The following is a 24,255-nucleotide window of genomic DNA, read 5'->3' on the forward strand; positions in this document are numbered from 1 at the left end:
GGAGGTCCTCTGACAGGGTGCCTATATAGAATGTCAAAGAGGCTGAAACCCGCTCCCTTTTGTGGTACCTCCCTCTAGGCAAAAAATAGGCATGGCAGGAGGAAACCCACTTGGGAAAAAAAAAAAACTCACCAGGGCTTTTGTCACTGCAGGTGCAGTCACGGCCCTCACAGGGATTGCCTCTGTGTAACCTAGTGGCATGATGCACTAGACCCAGGATAAGCTTGATGCAGTCTGGGGATCCATAGGTCCAACAATGTCGATGCCAACCCGCTCAAAGGGTGTGCCAATGATAGGCAAGAGATTAAGGGGAGTTTTCAGACTCTGCACTGCATTCACACTGGCCTGGCAGGTCACACAAGTCCTACAGAATGCATCTAAGAAATTCCTGAACCTAGGCCAACAAAAGTGGGGAACAAACCTTGCAAAGGTCTCGTCTTGGCCCAGGTGTCCTGCCATAGGAATTCTGTGAGCCATCTCCCGTAGGAAGACCCTGTAGGATTGGGCGACCACCAGGGCTCTTGTTATCCCATGCACAGCAGCCTTAGGTTCACTGTGAAGGAGGTTGTCCTTCCAGTAAATGTAATAACTCCCAGAGGCATCACCTGCTGCTTGTGCTTCAGCCTGTTGCCTCATGCACCCAAGGGTTGGATACTCCCTTTGTGTTCCACAGAAATCCTCATTGTTGGGTCCTCCTTCTACATGCCATCCAGCAAGGGTAGGCAGGTCACCAGGGAAGCAATGCCCTCCTCAGTGGATTCAGGGGTGGCCACTGCAGGTGCCCTATCAATCTCAGCGGAAGTACATTCAGGGGCTGGTTTCCCATGCCCTCTGCCTTTGCTCTTCTTAGCAACTGGCTTGGCCATTATTTCAGGCACCAGCTCTTTTCTGCCATCCAGGGCCAGTAGCCCCACTACCCCCCCCCCCTTTAAATGGGACAATCTCCTACCCCAGCACTACACTAGCCAACCCTGGAGTCCTTAGTCCAGTGAGAGATGGTGTTCTTTTTGGATACCTGGATACTTTGTAGTGTCCATACCCAAAGCACTCATGGCACTTCGGAGTCTTGGGCTGCTGACTTTTTTCAGGGTAGGTTTTCTTCTGGTGGCCAGATCGGGAATTAGACCCTTTCCCCCGTGAGTTGTTTTGGGGGCCTTTAAAGAACTCTTCCTTTTTATTCCCTCCTTTTTCTGATGGGAACCCTGACCACCCTTTTGGGGTTCCCCCACCCCTTCAGATGCCTTCTTGAACCCTCTGGCGCTAACCCAGATGTCCGCATCCTCAGCAGGTTTCCTGGGGTCTGTTAGCTTGCTATCAACCTGGTGTTGGTGCAGCTCTGGGAATCAAATATCAAGTATGTGCTCCTTTAAAATTAAGTTGTACAGCCCTGAATAATCATCAACCTTGCTGTCCCCCCACCCAACCCTTCAGTGCTTTGCTGGCATAATCCAGGAAATGCACCCAGTTTTGTGATGATACCTTGTGGCTGTCCCTGAATCTGAACCTATACCTCTCAGGGGCCAGTCCAAACTTACGGACTAGGGTGGCCTTCACAGCAGAGTAGCACTTCTGGTCCTCTGCCTCTAGTGCAAGGAGTGTGTCACTCCCCACGGTGGGCATATAACTCCATAAACTATCACCCCAGAACTCCTTTGGGACCTTGTGCACTCTTAGAACCACTTCATAGGCTGCAAATAATTTGTCTATGTCATCCGCCAACACATAACTGGGCACCAAATCCTTGGGTATCCAGACTCTGGACTCACCAGTGGACACTGAAAGCTTGCTGTCAACACTGATGTTGCTGGATCCCACTTGTAGAACTCTAATGTCCAGCTCTTTGAGGTTTCCTTTCCTCCATGGCCAGCCTACTCTCTTCTTGAGCCTGTTGCAAATTAACAAGCTTCTGCTTTTTCGTCCCTCCTGTGTGCCAGGTCCTTTAGGGACAGGTTTTTAGGGAGACACTGCTCCCGGCTCTGGAATGCAATTCCAGCACAGTGTTGGGCCCCCTCTACAGGCAGTCTTGAGCCATATCAGACACCAGGATCAGGTCATCCTCCTCCTCAGGAATTTTATGCTCCTCCTCTGGGATGTCATCCCCTGCAACCTGGGTCTCTGCCCAGGCTCTCAAGGGTGTCAGTAGCTCCACCTTCCTGGTAAACCCTCCTGTAGAGACATGAAAATCCTTGCAGAAATCTCTCAGCTGTTCCACAGTGTAGACCACTAAGTTGAGCAGCTCAAAATCAATTCCTGTAGGAGCCGGTGCTGCTTCTCTGGAATGAGACATAATTTAGTGGAAGAAAATCAAAAGGCCAATCAGGTTGAATTGAAAAAATTTGAATTTATCTTAGTATGGAGCTGTAGTGAACAATGAGTTACTATATGGTATTGCACAAACACAAGTCCTAACCTCACTGCTGATCACCAATGTTACAAATGAGGTTTCGGGTTTTCAAAGTATGCACCCTGTACAAGCATGAATAACCACTCTAGTCAGGGTAAGTTAGATACACACTAAAAGATAGCCTGTGCTCACCCTCTGGTAGCTTGGCATAGAGCAGTCAGGCTTTTCTAAAGAGGCAATGTGTAAAGTGTTTGTGACACACACATGCACAGTAACACAATGAAAACACCACAAAAAATAATCCACACAGGGTTAGAAAAATAGGTTATATTTTTATGAGTAAAACAAGACCAAAATCACAATCATTCAATAAGTCGAACCAGAGCTACAATTTTTTAAATAATAAATCAGGTTGAATTGAAAAAATTTGAATTTATCTTAGTATGGAGCTGTAGTGAACAATGAGTTACTATATGGTATTGCACAAACACAAGTCCTAACCTCACTGCTGATCACCAATGTTACAAATGAGGTTTCGGGTTTTCAAAGTATGCACCCTGTACAAGCATGAATAACCACTCTAGTCAGGGTAAGTTAGATACACACTAAAAGATAGCCTGTGCTCACCCTCTGGTAGCTTGGCATAGAGCAGTCGGGCTTTTCTAAAGAGGCAATGTGTAAAGTGTTTGTGACACACACATGCACAGTAACACAATGAAAACACCACAAAAAATAATCCACACAGGGTTAGAAAAATAGGTTATATTTTTATGAGTAAAACAAGACCAAAATCACAATCATTCAATAAGTCGAACCAGAGCTACAATTTTTTAAATAATAAATCAAAAAGTAGTGCTCAAAAACATGTAGCGCTCAGGGGTTACTTGAGGTCATGCTGGACCAAGGTAAATCCAAGCTTCAGGTAGTCCACGATGGAGAGCAGGCTGGCTACAGGACTCATGCAGATCCCACTGAAAAAAAGTACTTGGATTGAGCAAGCAGCAACGTTGAAGACTCGATGCGTCAGTTCCGATCTAAGCAGGCGATGAAGGCTTTGTCAACGAACCACTTTACGATTCGATGTCGGCCAGCTGGGTTGTCCGTTGTAGTCGATCTGCACAGTTCATCGAAGCGATGTCAATGATTGGCTCCCGGTCTGGCGTCGAAGGGCAATGAATCGGTTCAGATCGGTGAAAAGTTGTCAATGCATCGATTTTGATGGTTCTGTACAGCAAAGGTCACCAGGACTGGACTGGCACCACTTGGCAGGGCGGGACACATTGATGGCAGAGTCCAGGTGCTGTTGTAGGGCTGAAGGAAGTCTTTGATGGCCCTGAGATGTCAGAACAGGGGGCAAGTCAGCAAGCACCTAGGAGTCACTCTGGGTTCAAGTGAGATTGGTCCAGTCGTTATCCTAAGCAGGGAAGAGATCAGCAGGCAGCAGCACAGCACTGCAAAGCAGACAAGAAGTTCTTACAGAGCAGCAGTCAAGCAGACTGGCTATCCTTTTAGCACAGCAGTCTTTATTTCTGGCAGAGCTCTTCACAGGTCCATTAGTGTATTGTCTTGGTAGGGTCAGAGCCCCAGTACTTATACCCAGTTGTGCCTTTGAACTGGGGGTGACTTCAAAGCAGGTCCTTGAAGTGCACAGGTCCCCATTTCTTCCCATCCCTGGCTCCAGACTATCAGTAGGGGGTGCTCAGCCTTTTGAGTGGGAAAAACTGCCTATTGAGGTGTAAGTTTCAGCTTCCCCTCTCTCTCTTCCTGCTCAGGAAGAGCTATCGGAATGCGAATGAAGTCTCTGTTACGCCCACCCTTTCAGTGTTTGTGGTTGTCCAGAGGGAATGGACAAAGTGTAGCTGTCACCCTCCCCAGATGTGAACTGGTGACAGGCTGCAAGCCACACAGAGCAGTAAGAGCAGAGAAATGTCCACTTTCTAAAATTGAAATGTTAAATCCAACTTTACCATCACAGAGGATATATCATTACCAGTCCAAAGATTTAAAAAATGATTCTCTTGCTCCTTTCTGATCAGGGATTACATCTGCAAAGTGTTTTAAGGAAGCCCCGATGCAAACCTAGGAGATGAGTAAGCCTCATAGTAGTTAAAAACGAATTTGGGTGTTTGTTACTACTAAGACAGGCAAAACCTAATAGTACATGACATACCTTTTTTTGTTGTTGTTTTTTACACAGCACCCTGCTCTTAGGGCTATCTAGAGCCCTACTTAGAGGTGACTTGTGTGGAATAAAAAGTAACATTTAAGGCTTGGCAAGTGGTTTTAAATGCCAAGTCGAAGTGGCAGTCAACTGAAACATAGGCCCTGCAATGGCAGGTCTGAGACAGATTTGAAAGGCTACTTATGTGGGTGGCATAATCAGTGGTGAAAGCCCACTATTAGCATTTAGGGTATGAGCCCTGGGTACATGGTATACCACTATACAAAGGACTTACAAGTTAACTGAATATGCTAATTATGTATACACCAATGATTCCATGTTTAGGGGAAAAGCACATGCAGTTTAGCACTGGTCAGCTGTGTTAAAGTGCTCAGAGTCCTATGGCCAACAAAAAACTACAGCAAAAAGGAGGTAAGCGGGCACTTGTTTGGGGGAAGGCCATCCTAAGGATCACAAGTCTAGCACTGGCCATATACTACAGGTGTGGAATCTGTGTAGAAGTTTACATCTGAATATCCTGCTGCAAGAGCCGATCCACTCTCAGCAGGAGACAAGAGCAGAACAAATGCTGAATGCCAACCGATCACACCAGATCCCTCACCCCATCGGGAGGGATCACAATCAGCTTTGCCCAATCCTCTTGCACTTTTACAGACTTCTGGACAGAAGCAGGATTAGCAGAAATTAGTACAGTAAACCCGAGATCAACTGAGCCTAAAGGCCTTCTCCAGAGAACCATTCAGAGTGAAAAACTGAGGGCACTTCTTGTTCCACATCATTATGAAGGGATTTATGAATGGAAACCCCCAACCTGAAGAAGATCACCTACATTACTTTGAGGGGTAGCTGTAGCTGGTGGTCTTTCAGCAAGAGATGACTGAGGCCATCTACTCTGACAATGAGTAGGACTGCAAGATGGACTGCTAAAGGAAGAATTCACTATACACATGTGAATTACTTCGAGGACTCATCATTGCTGAAAGACTGAAAGATGCGCACTTGAGCCGAGAGACTTCCTTGATGTTGTTGCCACTGCCTTCTCAGATACCACTGGAGGGTTCTCACATACCATCTGGTGTGAGGCACTAACAGAATGCACAAAGCCATGAGACCCAATGATACACAAGACCTCTCCAGGGCCTGGATCGGAGCTTGAATCAGGCACATTTGAATCATCACTGGAAAATCCACAACCCTTTGACTAGAAGAAAAGTCCTTGCAAGGGCTGTTTTTAGGACTGCAAATAAAGGTATGCCTTTATTTGGCAGTGAGGTGAGACTTCTAGACATTTATGGTAAAGCCCAAGTCCTGGAGCAGAATCATCACCTGCTGAGATAGCTCTGGAATTGTGGCAAGGACTCCACAGTTATCAGCGTGTTGACCAAGTTTGGGAATACATGGACTCCTGACAGTCAGTTATGCAGTCATGACCACCAGTACCTTCATACAAAAAGCATGGGGCTGGTGCAAACAAGAGGATGGCAAACTGATAGTGTTGGAAACTCAAAAGAGAACCTTATGTAGCACCTGCAAATGGGGGAAATTATAAGTTTAAAGGATGCATTATGGAGATTATGGGATGCCAACAAATGTTCAGAGTTGAAGGCTAACAAGCTCTGGCTTAAGAACAGCATCTTCAATGTGTCCTGTTAGGTGAACAGGTTCAGAAAGTGGAGATCCAGGACAGGTCTCAGGCCCCCATTCTTCCTGAGGATCAGGAAGTAAAGGGAATAAAAACCTGTACCCTGCTCTTCTTGAGGAACCACTTTATTGCTCCTTTGAACAGTAAGTTTAGGACTTCAACCATTAGGATCTAGTCATGAGCCACAGAGTGTGCCTTGAATGAAGGAGGGGTGGCTGGTTTGGAGGGGATGATAGAAATGAAAGGGGGTTGCGCCGGCGGATCAGCTGAATGGCTTAGTGAGCCTTCGAGATTTCATCCTAGCAGGTAGCTAAATGGGAGTTCCTCTCTGCCAGGGCCACTGGAATTATGTAGCGGTGGAGGGCAAATTATGCAGCAGGATTGAGTAAATTATGGAGTAAGAAAATGGAAATTGTGTTTGATAATGCAGCATACTTTACTTCATTATTTTCAAATGTTTACACTTGTTAATAACACTGACTGGTATGGGTTGCCCCTCATTAATACCAATTTAACACCCAGATACAGCAATAAGCAACAGAAAAGTGACCACTCAACCATTGCAAATGGTATTCCACTGTGCTGCAACAGGTATTGCTGCGTTTTTTTTTTACCTTTTGAACCGTTTGAGCTTGAAAGATTTTTTATTTGTTAAAATCTGCAGATTATGCAGCTGATGATGGATTATGTGGTAAATGCAGCAAATGTATAATTATACAAAAAACGAAGCAGTTGTAAAATCACATAATTCTATTGGCCCTGCTCTAGAGGGCAGGAGTCAGAGAGGTTTGAAAGCGGCAGAACCTGCAGAGGATGAGGAATGCTGATTGTACTTCCACAGAAAGTAAAGTCAGCCCAAATACATTCACCGCCTGTAGTACAACTGTCGTAAAAGAGTAATCCTCCAAACTGGAGCCCATGAGGTTGAACATTTCTCTTTTTGATGCAGTGTGTAGGACACTGGCATTATTTACATCCAAGTAGAGGCCATGATCAGTAGTGTAAGGTGGCAGGAGGTAATCAGCCTTTGTTTCATCATTCAATGTCCATCTATATTCCTCGTTCTCCACAGCAAAGGCATCTGAGCCTAAACAAAACATGTCTTCTAACCTGACAAACCTTATGGGTCTGAGTAGGTGTTCACTATAGGGTTTCATAGCGGAAATTTGCCTTGACCTTCTTCTTTGCCACATGAATGCTGCTTTCCTCTATCAACTTCTTGGCCATCCCTTGTTTGTCTTTGACTAACATCAGCACCGAAGAAGGGGCAGAGTGATGGGGATGATGCTCTAGCCATTTTGGACTTCACCATAGGCTTTCAGCCTGGACCCGGTGAAGGTGTTGTGTTGGGAGGCACTGGTTTGAAGCCAGCAGAGTCGCCAAGACTGCTGAACGGTACCCTTCCTGCTTAGTAGCCCAGTGGGTTGCAAAACCATTATCAACAGAGCCAGCATCGCCAGAAGCCTGGAATCGACATGTACAGGGTCAGACACCAGACCATGAAACCCCAGCTGCTCAGGAAAGGGAGTTTGGAGGTGGTCACCCGGCACTGAGGAAGAGTTGCTGTTGAAAGATGATGAATTTGTCAGTTAGCGCTCCAGACTGCATCAATAATGTGCAGAAAAACAGAAACTGATGCCAGTGCACACATCGGTGCCTAAAAGGTTCTGGTGAAAAGTCCATGAAAGGAACTGCTAAAGATGTGTGGCACCACCTGGTGGTGCTGGAAAGTCATCGCAGGGGAAACGTTTTCTAAACAAATTATTCACATGGAGAGGAACATGTGGGAAGATGTAGCAAACGAAAAATGGTGCTACTACTCTCCTGTAATTAGATACTCCTCTTAAATTACCCATCACTTCAAAATTATACCTCTATATCTCTGACTTTCTACCACTTGAGTGTTACTAAATACATACCGGTCTAATACTAAAAATCAATGGCAGCACAAAAATAGAAAACAAATAAAATGTCAGTTATTAGTAAATCTACTAAATAAAAAAAAAACCCTTTATTTAGAGCCAACCAAAATGTATAATCAGCAAACCACCGTCAATTTATGAAAATCACATGCCTGCCGCTACACTTTGTTCGCCATGCAATATTATTTTCCGTACCAAACACATTACAACGGCACTCAAAGTTGCTTTTGAGCATGTACCAGTCTAAAAACACAGTTCTTGTAGCCTTATGATTAGAATATCTAAGAACACATCTTCCTTTACACGTTATTTTAGCTTTTGCTGTTGAGAAGTTAAACCTAACATATACCTGCCAGATTCGAGTGAGTCCATGCTCTAATTTCTTTTTTACATAGTTACGATCAAAAGTCGTTTCTTCAGTGCCAATCACGTTATTGCCATCTGAAAAAAACAATTTCAAAATTACCACCAGTTGCTATTGATAAATAAACATAGGTCTCATTAATTTATTTTTATGAATTATGTTTTTTCGTCTAGTACATACAAACTTATTAGTGCACAAATCATGTCAACATAATTTACATGGTTTGGACAGATGCAGATGCTAAATACTAATCATTCACTTGTTTTTTTGGGGCTGTATACATTGTCATCTTCAGCCCACCATACAGAGAATTAGAGTCTAATATGGGGAGAATACTTTATCTATTTCCGGACAGCACACCTGTAGCATTGATGAACGCCCAAGATTCTGCTGAATCTGGCCTCAGGCGATTGGACTACTCTGGGTACTGTTTATCATTCTACAAGGTCGGAATCCATATTGAAGAGGGTGGGGGCATTCCTCAAGTCCCACACCTTTCATCTGATATCATTTCCGATTCTCCTATCTCACTGCATTACATACTTTCACATTGATGTACAATTTAAAATGTCAAGATAATCAAATGAACCCATGAATTAATCAATTAGACGGCCTTCCATCATAGCAGCAGAGTGATCACCTTGGACTGTGCACTGATCTGACCCAAGTGTCTTATAGGTCACACCTCGGGCAGCAGTGACTTTGGAATCGAAGCTGTTAGGGAAAAAATGTAAAGGAGTCGCAATGCCGAAAATTCTGAATTAAGGTACTTTAACCAAAATGAATCTCCTAACATTAATTTTACTTGTGCACCCATGTATTCTAAATGTAAGTAGAGTAAACTGAGTAAGTAACTTACAGGGAAGTAAGCAATCCTGAATTGCATTGCACTTTTTACTGGAATCCAATAAAGGGATAACCTTGCCAACAAAAACGTTTGTGACCATATAATGACCTACACAATTCCAACAGCAGGGTTATGTGCCACTAAAGGAAATGCAATAAATGTTCTTCCTTGTATCGTGCTCACTTCTTGCATGTGTAAAGAAATTCTGGATTTTGAAAATGTTATCTGCCAATAACAACGCACAACATCTGTGTCAACTTCTGGGCTAAAGTAATGTAAGAATCTATCAGAACACCCAACTACTTAACATTAACCCCTTCGGCGCTGTGCGGGAGAATTATTGAGCGGGCGGGATTGTCCTCCGCACACGCCCACCGTGAAGTATGACGGCCGGAGGCCGTCCTGAGCACCGAATGGGTTAAGGGCCTCATTATGATGTCAGTTGGAAAGCACTCCAACCAACTCCTTGTCGGAATCGGTTCTGACAGACTCTGGTTCAGCGAGTCTGACCTACCGATTACGATGTTTCCGAACACTGATTGGTCGGACTCTCATTGACTTCAATGGGAGCCTGTGTTCCGACCAACACAGGCTCCCTTTGAAAAGAGGGGTGGTTGCGGAAAAACTTGCACCCTGTGGTGGTCACCCCATGGTGCCTGCCACACTGTGCATGGTTGTAAAGAGGGGTCCCATGGCTACCCCCTAGGGCCCCAACCGGAGGCCGCCAAAGTCAGTTTCCGACAGTCGGCCCGTGTCGGACAGACCATTCAGAAAGGCTAAATCCAACATCGTAATACGTCGGTCAGAAATACGGTCCATAGAGCTGTAAGAGTCGGCTCAGACCGACTCGAAATCTCCGAATGCCAGTCAGAACCAAGTCGGAAAGACCGAAAGGTTACCTTCTATCGTAATTGTTAGGTCGGAAATGTTTCTGAGTCGGTCGGAAACCGGGGTTGCAACACAGGTTAGGAAAATCCGAATTCTGTTCCGAGTTTTTCTGACCGACATCGTAATGAAGCCCTAAATTGTGGGGCAGATGACTTCAAAACCAAGTGAATGTGATTGGAACTAAAGACCTGGACTTCATTGTTGAGTATATAAAGAAAGCTACGTCTGTCTAGGCAGCATGGAGCAGAACAAAGCTATTTATCATCTAGAATATAACAACTAGATTAATCAACCTAGCACTATAGCCGCCCTCTGAAATATTGTGTACACAATAATGCCACACCATATCGAATTCTGCAAAGTGTGGGTCATGTAAAAGTTTAATACCACCGTGGAAAATGGGGAAGACCTTAGCATATTCTCTACCCAGCGTCACCTCCATCCTACCGGCAACCCCTGCCATCGGTACAAGATTCGTTTAAAATGCATATTTGCATTTAACACTGGGGCTTTTTGTCATTGAAAGGCTTTAATACGCACACAGACACAATTTTATTTTCATAAAATGAACCAACCTAATTTGATAAGAAACAGATTAAAATGCCACCATGTTTGGGCACTGTTGACTGAGATCCTCCAAAAAAAGAGGGTTAAGCTTTATGAAGCCAGATCAAAGAAGGATTAAGTCAGAAGACAAATGTCATAAGAGTCAAAGACCCCACAGTTCACAGGTTAAAATGAAAATATCGGAAGAAAATAAAATAGAATCATCCAACTTTGACACCTCATCACTATGTAAATAGAGTAATTCAGCTAAAGTGTAATTTTAGACTACTTTCCCTACCTCACATCATGAGTCACTTGGCAAATTGCATTAGGAATCCCTGCTCATCAGCTGCGGGTAGCACACATCTTATTCTGACAAATAAAAGCTGGAAAAGGGTATGCACATGATCACATGACTGTTGCCTTCCACCTATTGGTTTGCAAATGTTGTTAGTCAGATAAGAGGTGTTCAGTGAAAAGATGCATTGTGTACAGGGTGCTGTTTATGATGGTTGTTTCCTAGTTTGTCTTTTAATTACAGGTGCTTCTGACGTTCTATTACGAAAACTCGGGTCTATCTCAGCAGTTTCCTCATTAAATCAAAACTTATGGCCACCCTGAGAATGTAGAAAAAATGATCTTGAATCATTCCACCTTATAGCCATTAGCTTTTAGATAATGGTGAAATCATCACAATCAACATAATTTTTTTTAATGATCTACACTCCTCAGTAAGAATGCTATTCGTTAATCAAACATTCATAAGTCGCTGCATATTTTATTTTCCTTCTGAAAAAAGGGACAAGAGATAGATATGTGCAAACAATGCTGCTTCTGAGTTCCAACACTTTAGAAGCAATGAGATGTTGCACGCATCTCTTAAACACAATTGTTGACATTATTCAAGGTCTATGGAGAGAAGTATATTTTATGTGCACGACCACTGTGCATGGTGAAACTGGTCTTGTAAGTATGCTCTTCTACATTCACTATCAGAAAACGGGATGTGAGGACACCCAGATGTTTGTAAAGTTATTGGTGTAAGCGCAAAATCCTGATTCATAAATTGTCATAAGCCGCTTGTTGCCAGCATTCGTGTATTTGTCCTCTTGTATTATATCATATGTATATTATGACAAGAAGAACTCTGGACAGGGCTGCTTCATTATAAAAGATACATCTACACAAGGTTGGGAGTATCCCTTCACTGATTCTAGCTACCAGACACCTCACTCAAGCGAATAAACCCAGGTTCATCTCACTGAGCATGAAGTTCCATGAGTCCTACATTTTTGTATCAAATGCTCCTTGCTGCCCCCTACGGAGATAATCTGGAACATTTGATTCCTGCAGAAAATTATTTCTTGCATGTATATCAATGTTTTCTTTTCAATTCATTGTCCAATAGCTCCATGCAGTCTGTCTGAAAAACCTTTTATGGGTATGAAAGATATGAACGAAGCTGTGCGAGGGTCGAGTCTTAGGGAATGGTTCCAAGAGGGACTTTTCTTAGTTACAGTAAACTAAAATATTACACCAATAATATCCAACAGAAAATAAATAAATACTGGTTCGTTTTTTCCACACTAAGGGCATAGCATTGGTATTTGAGTGAATCTTCTTCCATGAAAGAATGTGAATTCCATCCAGGCAGAGCGCTTAGTGATGCGAGCTCATGTGCACTGGCATCAGTATAGAGTTGGCTGCCTACCCAGATTACTTTAAAGGTTGTGTGTTCCATTTTGCTCATGGCAGCCATGTTGGGTAAAATGACAATGTACTGTTTCAAAACTATGTAAATGGATTGTTGTCAGACAGACCCAGTGGCTGTGTCCCATCCATTACCAGAAATTCTGAAACACTAGGTCATGCAGGCCAAACAGTTTAAACCTTTAAGTTGCATGTAGTTGAAGTCACTAGAAGAGGTAGAGAATGTGACAAGTTTGAGTACTCACTGCCCCAAGTTATATAGTGGATGTGGTGGCAAGGGCACCTTTGAGTATAGAGCATTGTCCAGGGGCTTATGCAGAGTTCTCCTCTAATTTCCTGGCAAATGTGGGGTATCGACAAAGCTAAAGCGAAAACCCCCAGGCTATATACCAAGCCCTGCTGCAGATGGGTGCGCGAACCGCAGGGGATGGGCTTTTGAGCTGCAGCACACTTTTACCATTTGAGGCATTTATTCACAGACACTGTGTTCATCCGGAATAGCCCCATGGTGCAAACCAAGGGCTGTACTGGTTCTGGATTTTTCTGACCTAGTCAGAGAAAAATATAAGCATTGAGTTTGGGGCTGCAGCATTATCTGATAAAAGATGTGGCAGCAATCAGGATGCAGTGCTGACCAGGGAGCTATCCTCCTAAGGAAGCTGGTTGCAACCCAGCGCTCCTTGATGTATTTCGAGAGGGTACTGGGCGTGGTGAGCGGTGGTTGTGGGGGACAATGGTGAAGTGGATGTATGTCTGTGTACATCATTTTATAATCATTGCTTATGTAGACATTAGACACATGGAGGGCATGAATTAAGGCAACCACCTTAATCAATATCTGATACTGACATACTCCTTGTGTAAGATTGGAGGTTGGCTGAGCAACAGCCCTCATTTGCTCGCACTGTGCATTAAAAAAACACAAACAGTGCCTTCAACTATACAAATGAATGTACAAGCTCGAGTCCTTACACAGTCAAAGATCTTCCACAGTCCTTCCCTTCTCTGTTGACTGGCTGAGATTGCTTGAGAGTCTCAGCTATTCGCAAAAGAGGCAGAAACCTGGACAGGCAGGATATCAATCGTGATGGCTTCAGATTGTTCCTGCTGCCATAGTGTTTGCGCTGTGCCTTGGCGAAGGCAGAGGACTGCGTGGAACAGATCTGGAGTACTGTGTAAAGCAAAACCAGAGAACCACCTGCCACCAAGGTAAGTTGGGCAGATGACCGAGGGTGAAGAGTCTGCTGTGCCTGCAAGTTTGTGTGCATCTGCAAGTGTATGCATGGAAGTACATTTATGTACGTATTTACTACGACGGGAAGGTTATCCAGATGCTGGCATAATGGTGCCCCTGCATAAGCAGCACTTTCCAAATCTAGTCCACAATGCCATTATTGTGGCAGTAGAAAAATGGGTCTCAGCATTGAGATATTGTGGGGTTTTGAGGTATATCTGTGCCTATAATTGGCATAATGGTGTGCCCATCCTTGAAGTAATGCGGGCATATTTGCAAAACAGGAACTGCAGACACGTAATAAAGACCATTCTTTCCATATTCTGGACACTGTTGACATAACTGTGGATATGTGCTTTACAAAAAGATAAGTGTATTCATCTTTCATATATCATAGGGCTTGTTCACAATAAAATTTTTGTAGCTGGGTGGCCTCGTTTTCCTGTGCCTATCACTGGCATTATTGTTGGCACTCATGATCTGGCTGTGGCTACCCCTTGCATAATGGTGGAGATCTTTGGCATGTTGTGAGCCTTCATAACACACTGGTGGCTACACTGAGATCTGTCGCCGGAATAGTGCCCACTCTAGACATACTTCGGTTACTGTGGCATAACCCCAACCATAGGAGATAACAAATGATCGAAAAATGCACAATTTGCCCTATAGTACATTTGAGTACCTGGTGGAAGTGACATGTTGGTATTTGGAGACCATGAACAGTGTATACGAACAGTGAAAATGTGTTCTGTGGGAACAAAAGTAGTATTTTCTTTCAAGAAAATACTTTTCTTTTAACAGGGCCTAATTAGCAGTATGAGTGTTTTTTCAGAAAATGTTAAGCTGATATTTCGAGGTAAAATGATTGCATTTTAAATATATTTAAAAGTGATGTGTGACTCAATACACAATTTCAAGTCTTTATTTCGATTTATCATCATAAAAGACACATAATAATAAACAATTATAAAATAGATAGAGGGCTACAGAAGGCAAAAGAGGGGACCATAGTTACAACGTGGACTGCAAATACAGCATACATGGCAGCGGGAATTATAAATAAATAAATATCTCATATATTAAAAACCATAAAAATGTTTAAAAATGATCAAATGATCAGACAAGGCGTAATTTATAATCACGAATAATCCAGATCCAATGGAGAAATTTTGAAACAGCAATAATCACAGTTTGAGATGTGTTTGTCTTAAGACACCGCAAAGCCTCAACCCCTGTCCGAAAACCCAGTAAAAGACAGATTGGTTTGAGCCTAACCCGTCTTGGTGTTTTGTACTCCGGGCAAATGAATAAAATATGCGCAATATTTTCCCGGTAAGCTGGGCAAAAGGGACAATCGGGTTTTAAGTCTTTTCGCCATTTTGCGACAAATGTATTGATCGGAAGGGTGCCCACCCTAAATTGGTGATATCGCTTTCTGTCCTCCGCAACAGTGATACAGTCCCAGTAGTTTTCAAACAAGGGCTTATCCTTGAGTGCCAAGAAGTCCGAAGTTAGAGACGGACCAATACTTGATCCAAATCTTCTTTCTGAAACCACCCGCCAAAACAAGTCTTTTAGGGTTTTCCTGGGGGGAAAAGTATGTACTGTAGGCTCCTCCCATAAACTTGCTAGGCCCATTGCAGAATACAATAACCTGACCTCCCTCATCCATAAAATCTTATTCCTCTTGTCAAACCCCCTGACATCCAGAAAAGCCCGGGCGTATTCAGAGAGTTCAGGGGTAACCCAAAGCCTCCTCCAATAAGCCACTGGTCTGTATCTTGCAATATCCTCAAGGCGTAAAACCCCCAGTTCATAATACAGGGGGATTAAAGGAGTTGAGGTCGGGAGGCCAGTAATCAGTCGCAAGAACTTGTTTTGGGCCCTAGTCAGTTGGATAAGATTACTATATCCCCAGAGTTCTGCCCTTTAAAGACTTGCCGAACCTATCTTAGCTTCATATATTTTAAGCGCTGGAACCATAGGTTTAGTATGGGACAAATGTAATTCTTTTATTAGTGCACCAGTTAACTGTGCATGCTTTATTGTCACCTGATCTACATGCGGTTTCCATTCTAACTTCGATGCAAGAGTTATGCCCAAGTATGAAAAGACCCTGGTCTGTTCCAGTTTTATTCCATTCATCAGCACGGTCCCTCTAACGTGTTTGGTCTTATGCAAGACCATAAACTTCGTTTTGGTAACATTTACGATAAGTCCATGGTCTTTGCAGAAGATTTGAAACACATCTATAGCTTTTTGAAGGCCCTGCTGTGTCTTGGAAATTAATAAGGTGTCGTCTGCAAACATCAACAGAGGAATCAACTTACCGTCCAATTTTGGGGCATCGGCTGGTGTTTCATTAAAATAGTTGATAACTCTGTTGATGTATAAAGAAAAAAGGGTCGGGGCTAAAACGCACCCTTGACGAACTCCCCTAGCAATTGAAAATTTGTCTGTGACACTGCCTGATTGGTTCCAGCTTACTTGAGCAAAATTATCCTCGTGTAGTTTAATTAAAAAAAGTAAAATGTCAGTAGGCATTCCTTGATCTTTAAAAACGGACCACATTTTTGCTCGAGGGACTAAATCAAAAGCTGATTTAAGATCAACAAAGGCTGCAAATAACATGCCATCTCCCAACTGAACCACCCGCCAATATATTAATAAAAACCTAAATACCTGATCAATGGTACTTGTGTGGCTGCGGAACCCTGCCTGAAGTGGTGATAGAATTTCCTCCTCCTCTATCGACCCTTGAATCCTTAATAGGACAAGCCTAGCTAACACCTTCTGTATACAATCGATCAGGCTTATGGGCCTGTAGTTACCCGGATCAGAGCGATCTCCCTTTTTAAAAATCAGGATAATCTGAGCGCCCTTCCAGGTATTAGGTATGGGTGAACCATTTGATAAGCAGTTGACTAAGGATAGAATGTAAGGTGCCCAAAGATCTTTGTCGTGCATAAACAGGTCAGCTGGAACCGTGTCTAAACCTGGTGCTCTGCCTCTAGGGATAGATTTCAATACCTTATGCACCTCATTTAAATCAAAAACCAGAGGAGTTATGACCATGTTAGAGGGAATAATTGGTATACAACTCTCTTCATAAACATCCGTGGGTGCAAACTGAGATGCATAATGTGAAACCCACAGATTGGGAGGTACAAAGTTAGTTGGTTCTTCTCTTTTTTGACCCCTACCCCACCTGACCAGGTCCCAAAAGGAACACATTGATCGTTGTTTACTGGCTGAGCAAAGATCATTCCAGTAATCCTGATCCCATGCACGTTTGGCATCAAGTTGAGCTTTTTTATATAATTCGCGGCCAACCCTAATACAAGCTATATCCTTAGTTTTGACTGCATCTGACAGGACCCGATAAGCAGTCCTGCATGATTTCCCATACCATTGATCCTCCTTTCTGGATGGTCTGTTGGGTTTGGCATGAGTTTGTTTTGTTAAAAAAAACACTAAGTTGATTGAAAAGATTCATATGAATAATATTTGCTTTTCCCATGTTGTCCTTCTGAGCAATACAAATCTGTAGGTCATTTGTGGCTTTAATAGTTAAATCTCTTATAGTTAAAATTTGCCTCTCATTCAATAGGCAGTTAGCCCATTTGACTCGCTTTGAATCATTAGATGGAACAATTTCCACCGTCCTAAAAGGAGTCTCTTGACTATTAATATGAAATAATTTGAATGATAGTAGTAGGGGGTCATGATCACTCTCCACCCTCTCCATCACTTTCATATCCTTAATACTAGACCAATATTCTTTATTAGTCAGTATATAGTCAATGCGGCTTTTACGTAATCCATTATTAAACGTAAAAGCCCCCTGTTTGTCAGATGCTGATCTACCATTAATTGCACGTAGACCTTGGCCCAAACAAAGTGCCTTAAGCTGAAGTACAGCCTCGGTCCATTTTTTTACTGGCGCAAGTGTCAGCTGGGGAATGTTCCAAGTACGATCCTCCTCTAGAGTAAGATCAATATCATTTACATCCAGAGGTTCGAAACAACAGTTAAAATCACCCGCTACAATGATATTACCCCTTTTGCAAAATACATCAAGAAGCTGGTCCAGCTCCTCCACAGTTTTTGAAGATTTACCCCCTGGCAACCCTCTAGCATAAATATTAAAAACAAATAGATCCTTTAGTCCAGGACGCTGGATTTGAATAAGTAAAATATTGTTCTCATCCAGGGGATACTCATCAATAGTCATAATCTATGAATAATCCCCGCCCATGTGCGGGATCCCGGAGCATATAGAAAATACATATATATACATATATATATACATATGTGAAAACATATAAATGCAGCCTAATAATGTTCAAAACATGGCAATGCTGTAAATTACATATTTTTGCATAGTAGTGCCCCCGTAACCCGTAAGGAAAAAAGGAAGCATCAGGTAAATTATAACACAGCACTGCTTTATTGCCATAAAGCAACATGTAATTGTAGGCATTCGCCAGTAGGCTGCAGTAGAGTATCAAGAAACCAAGAAAACTGTCACCCTGCCTTTAAGGCATTAGAGTAGGGGGACCGTGCCTTTAAGGCCTGCCTGTGACGCCCTGCTCCCATGATGCACTACAGGTGGCAGTTGGGCCAGTTCTTTTTTCCGGCTACTTCTGTGAGGATCCTGGAGCTTGAGCTCCTCAGTTTTTTTACTGAAATTTTGAATTACAGCTTTTTCAAGCTTTTTTCGACGTTTTCTGGCTTTTAAGGGCTAATTCTGCTGGTTTCCAGTGAATTTTCCAAAATTTTTTTTTTTTCCAGTCAGAATGTCTCCTTTATTTAGGAAATGCCCTTCTTGTGGCAATAAAATGGCACTGGCGGATCCACACTCGGTGTGTATTGTGTGTTTACCATCAAAACACGATCCTGACCAGTGTCCCCACTGCCAGAAGTTCTCAAAGCGCACTCTGAGGGACAGAGAGCGCATTAAACTGCAGGCAAGACTGGAGAAGGAACGAAGCTGTCGTGAAGGCGAGCATTCCTCACCCCGGGCTCCAAAAAGACCAGGAGTCCAAGAGGTTCGCCGTCGACGTCGAGGATGCCGGCGAATAGGCAGAGAACTTCGGCGTCGAGGGATTCATCCCACCATCAAGAGTCTCCGCCGCGCAAAAGTAAGTCGGCGTCGAGAGGCGGTCCTTCGGGCTCGAAGGCTGCTAGTCCGGTGACATCTGGACTGTCTCCGTCGACGTCGAGGCTTCCGTCGACGTCGAGACACTCTCCGCCACCCTCGAGGGGGTCGACGTCGAGAGATGCGGCGACGTACATTCCGCCGCGAGTGGGCCGGTCGCCGTCGATGGTTACCCCCACTCGGCGACATAGAAGGTCGACGTCGAGAGGAAGATCGACGTCAAGATCACCACGTCGACGTCGAGAAAGGTCGACGTCGAAGTCGCCCAGTCGACGTCGAGAAAGGTCGACGGCGAAGTTGCCCAGTCGACGTCGAGAGAGGTCGAAGTCGAAGTCGCTCGGTCGACGGCAGGAGAGGTCGACGTCGAAGACACGGCCGACGTCGTGGTCATCTAGCCGACGTCAGGTGCCAGAGAAGAGGAGATCGACGTCGAGGTCTCCGCGATCGGCGTCGAGACCGCCGTCGAGACCAGAACGGCATACCTCACACTTGCCGATGGTGACGCAGACGTCATCGACGTCAAGGGATTCGACGTCGAGGGCGAAAACTGGAGCGCCTGCGGAGAGGTCCCTAGGAGAACAGACATCATCTCCGGGACTGCACATCGTGCAAATATCTCCGGAAGGATCACCCGAGGCTCCAGAGCGGTTCGGACTGTCACCGCGCTGGTTACGAGATGTGGGCGCAGGCACATGTCGGAGTCCGGGATCGGACTACTCCCGCAGGTATTCCCCACCGCGCAGGAGTAAATCACCTCCGAGGGATCCAAGGCCAATTTCACCACACCGGTCTCGTTCCAGGGACCGTCGCACCGCGCCAAAACGTCCAAGATCTCCGTCCAAGCGCAGATCAGGGTCAAGGGCTCACCATAGTGAACGCTCCCACAAGAGGCGACGCACCAGGTCGTCCACTGGGACTTCATCCACAAGATCCTCAGTCCGGGTCTACTCTCCTACTTTTTCATCCACGCCTCCATCGCGAGTGTCTCCGGTGGATGACAGTATAACTTTCTCGGACGTCCTGGGTAGAGGGGCGCAGAAGTTGAACATCGCACTGCACGTCCCTCAGGCACCCACTTCTGTGATCTTTGACACTTTACACCATCGGTCAGCTCCCAGACCTCTGCTCCCGTTGGTGCCAGGATTGTTAGAACCAGCTATGGCCACGTTCCTTACACCGGCTACAGCGGGCTCGGTTCCTTCGAGAATAGCTAAGAAGTACAAGGCTCCGACCGAGGACCCTTTATTCTTGAGGGCGGACCCGCCGGCGGATTCGGTGATCGTGGCGGCGGCCATGAAGTCTCACTCAGCCTCAGTATCTGCTTCTGTCCCCCCTGAGAAGGACAGCAAGCTGATGGACTCCTACGGCAGGAGAATGTGCAACACCTCTGCCTCACACATGAAGGTCGCGAGCGCTTCAGCCCTGCTGGGGAGGTATGATCGCTCCCTATGGGATTCCCTGGCCAGGTTCGTGGAGAAATTGCCTAGGGAGGACAGGCAGGACTTCACGGAGATCCTCCAAGAAGGCGGACTGGTGGCCAACCAAGTAATAAGCGCAGCGGCGGATGCATCAGACCTAGCCGCGCATGGCTACTCCCATGGCATCTGCTCCCGCCGTTCGGCCTGGCTCAGATTAACGGGCCTCAAACCAGATGCGCAGAAAAGAATTCTTAACCTGCCGTTTAATGGGTCATCGCTATTTGGAGCTCATGCGGACGACCAAATGAGCAAGATGAAAACGGAATTGGACACCGTAAAGGCTGTGGGACTGGAAAAGCGCAAAGAGTTCCGCAAGCGCTTTCGCCAGGGCGACAAACGTACCTTTCACCAGCGCGTTCAAACGCCCCAATGGTCCTCTCAAAACCAACAGAGGTCCCAGTTTCAGCAAAGGGGCCGGGGCAGAGGAAGAGGAAATGCTAAACAGCAGCAGTCCTCTAACAAGCAACCTCCCAAACAGTGAGAACTTACTTCCTCCGCGCTCGTTCGCCACTCCGGTAGGAGGAAGTATCACCGTTCACCTGGCAGAGTGGAATGCAATTACAAACGACAGATGGGTGCTGAGTATTGTAGAGCGTGGCTACTTGCTGAGGTTCAAATCTCCCCCTCCGCAGGTACCCCCACGGAAACAGCCACTCCCTCCCAGCCAAAACAAGCTTTTAAAGGACGAAGTTGCCACTCTCCTCTCCAAAAACGCCATAGAGGAAGTTCCAAACAGGCAGAGAAATCAGGGAGTGTATTCCCGGTACTTTCTTGTTCAGAAAAGAGGAGCGATCGGAGACTACAGACCCATCCTCGATCTCCGCTTACTCAACAGATTTCTCAGAAGAGAAAAATTCAGGATGCTAGCACTGCACCAGATCTTCCCACATCTACACCAGGGGGACTGGATGTGTGCCATCGACTTACAGGATGCATACTTCCACATTCCTGTCTCAGCGAAACATCGGAAGTTTCTCAGATTTCACATCTTTCACCAACATTATCAATACAAGGTCCTGCCATTCGGCCTCAAGTCCGCGCCACGAACGTTCTCAAAGTGCATGGCGGTGGTGGCTGCATTTCTCCGCAAACGGAAGATATTCGTCTACCCCTATCTAGACGACTGGCTCTTAAAAAGTTCCACTCCGGCTCGACTCCAGTCATCTCTCGTTCTGCCTAAACCTTCTACACTCGTTGGGCCTTCAGGTCAACTACAGGAAGTCGATCCTCAATCCAACTCAGCGGATCCACTACCTGGGCGCCTCTCTAGACTCCTCAAGCGCAAGCGTGTGTCCTTCGGAGGAGAGGTTATCCTCCATGCTGCAAAAAAAGCCGCACGCTTCTCAGCACGGTATATCCCACAGCCAGACAAGTGTCATCTCTCCTGGGATCCATGGCCTCGTGCATCTACATCGTGCCCAACGCACGTCTGCACATGCGTCCTCTGCAACAAGACCTAGAGGATCAGTGGTCGCAGAGGTCCGGCCGCTGGGAGGATCACATTACCCTTCATCAAGCCGCCAAAGATTCTATCCGGTGGTGGATGAAGCGCTCCCATCTGCTTCACGGCGTCCCTTTCCATCAGGCGCCTCCGACACAGACAGTGGTCACAGACGCCTCCATGCAGGGATGGGGGGCTCATATGGGCCGGCTTCAAGTACAAGGTCTCTGGTCCGCTACCGAACAGAGCTATCACATCAACTTCTTGGAGCTACGAGCAGTCCATCTCGCTCTCAAGTCCCTGTACCCATCCCTGCAGACCGACTATGTTCAGGTTCAGACGGACAACACCACAACGATGTTCTATCTGAACAAGCAAGGAGGGACCAGATCACGGGTCCGGTCTCTGGAGGCCCAGTCAATCTGGAAATGGCTTCTGGCGAGAACCCTGACGATCGTCGCTGTTCACCTGCCAGGGACCCTGAACGTGCAGGCGGACGGCCTCAGCAGAGACTTCGTCAAAGCGCACGACTGGGTGCTCAACGAAGACGTTGCTCAAGACATCTTCCGCTTGTGGGGCATACCGGACATCGATCTGTTCGCAGACGCGGACAACAAAAAATGCCCCGTCTTCGCCTCCAGGTTCCCTCAACGTGGGTCGCAGGGGAACGCGCTTTTGATCAGCTGGTCGAGGACATTGCTTTACGCTTTTCCTCCTCTCCCTCTCATCCCGGCTGTGATTCAGAAGTTCTACAAGGGCCAGAACTCGGATGATCCTAATAGCACTGGAGTGGCCCCGGCAGTGGTGGTACCCAGATCTACTCCAGCTGTCGGAGGTACCACAGAGGAGGTTGCCATGCCTGCCGAACTTTCTGACCAAGGACAAGGGGAGAGTGTTCCACCCCAATCTCCCCTCCCTCCGCTTGACGGCATGGCTCCTGAATTCATCCAGTACGGACATCTAGATCTTCCACCGGACTGTATGAGCATTCTTCGGGAGGCAAAGAGGCCCTCCACGAGGAAGTCGTATGGCTTTAAATGGAAAAGATTCTGCTTCTGTTGTAGAGATAACACTCTTGATCCGATCCGGGGTCAAGAACAGGTTATTCTCCCCTACTTACTGTACTTGGCGAAGTCTGGGTTAAAGTACTCTTCCATCAGAGTACACTTAGCTGCTATTACAGCCTATAGGAAGTCTCCTACCCAGACCTCATTCTTTCAGATGCCAGTGGTAAAGGATTTCTTAGAAGGGCTTAAGAAAGTTTACCCACCTGTGAGGTCTCCTTCCCCTTCCTGGGAACTGAACATCGCTCTCTCTAAACTGATGGGAGCCCCTTTTGAACCGATTCATAAGGCCTCCTTGCAACATCTGACCTGGAAGGCTGCCTTCTTAGTAGCCATCACTTCGGCCCGTAGGGTTAGTGAAATTCAGGCCCTCTGCTGCAAGGAACCTTACACTGTGTTTCATGCTAATAGGGTAGTGCTCCGTACCCATCCGAGCTTCCTACCCAAGGTGGTCTCGGACTTCCACATTAACCAGGTGATCACGTTGCCCACCTTCTTTCCTCAACCGACTTTTGTCCCGGAGAGAGCCCTACACTCTCTTGACCTCCGGAGGGTTTTGAAATTCTATCTGGCTAAGACCCTTACTCTTAGAAAGTCAGACAGGCTCTTTGTGAATTATGGGCCCACGAATACCGGGCTGGCTGCATCCAAGACATCTATTTCAAGATGGATTGTCTCTTGTATAGCTTTGGCTTACCAACTATCCCACAAAGTTCTGCAGGGTAAACCTAGAGCACACACTACTCGAGGGAAGGCTTCTACGGTAGCACTCCTTCGCAACGTTCCCATGTCTGAGATCTGTAAAGCGGCTACATGGCGCTCAGTCCATACTTTTACGCGCCATTACTGCCTAGATTCAGACGCGCAGGCCGACGCCCAGGTGGGGCAGGCTTCTCTGAGGAACCTGTTTGCATAACTGTAAATGCAAAATGTATTTTGCTGTTTGTTTTTTAACAGTTTTTTGCTCGTCCGCGAGACTTTGGGTATGGGCTTGCTACTCTATTCATAGATTATGACTATTGATGAGTATCCCCTGGATGAGAAGGATTAGTTACTTACCTGTAATCCTAGTTCTCATCCAGGGGTATACTCATCAAAGTCATAAGCGACCCACCCACCTCCCCGGACGAGCAATGTTTTCTCTTTAAATAAGTGATGTATGGAAGGCAGATGTACTCAGGTGCGGAGGCACCGCCAAAAAGAACTGGCCCAACTGCCACCTGTAGTGCATCATGGGAGCAGGGGGTCACAGGTAGGCCTTAAAGGCACGGTCCCCCTACTCTAATGCCTTAAAGGCAGGGTGTCAGTTTTCTTGGTTTCTTGATACTCTACTGCAGCCTACTGGCGAATGCCTACAATTACATGTTGCTTTATGGCAATAAAGCAGTGCTGTGTTATAATTTGCCTGATGCTTCCTTTTTTCCTTACGGGT

The 24,255-nt window shown here is 45.7% G+C and overlaps 1 protein-coding gene across 1 annotated transcript in view; it reads right to left on the minus strand.

The window, feature by feature from the left end:
- The window catches only part of VPS50 (VPS50 subunit of EARP/GARPII complex), a 748,521-nt gene that overhangs the window by 494,005 nt on the left and 230,261 nt on the right, over positions 1-24,255 (minus strand). Inside the window, exon 14 of the mRNA XM_085630983.1 lies at positions 8,440-8,531. Within this exon, the coding sequence (XP_085487109.1) occupies positions 8,440-8,531 (92 nt within the window). The remainder of the gene's footprint in view (positions 1-8,439; positions 8,532-24,255) is intronic.

The sequence above is a fragment of the Triturus cristatus genome, chromosome 10, assembly GCF_964204655.1.
Source record: "Triturus cristatus chromosome 10, aTriCri1.1, whole genome shotgun sequence".
In the NCBI taxonomy this organism is placed as follows: Eukaryota; Metazoa; Chordata; class Amphibia; order Caudata; family Salamandridae; genus Triturus; species Triturus cristatus.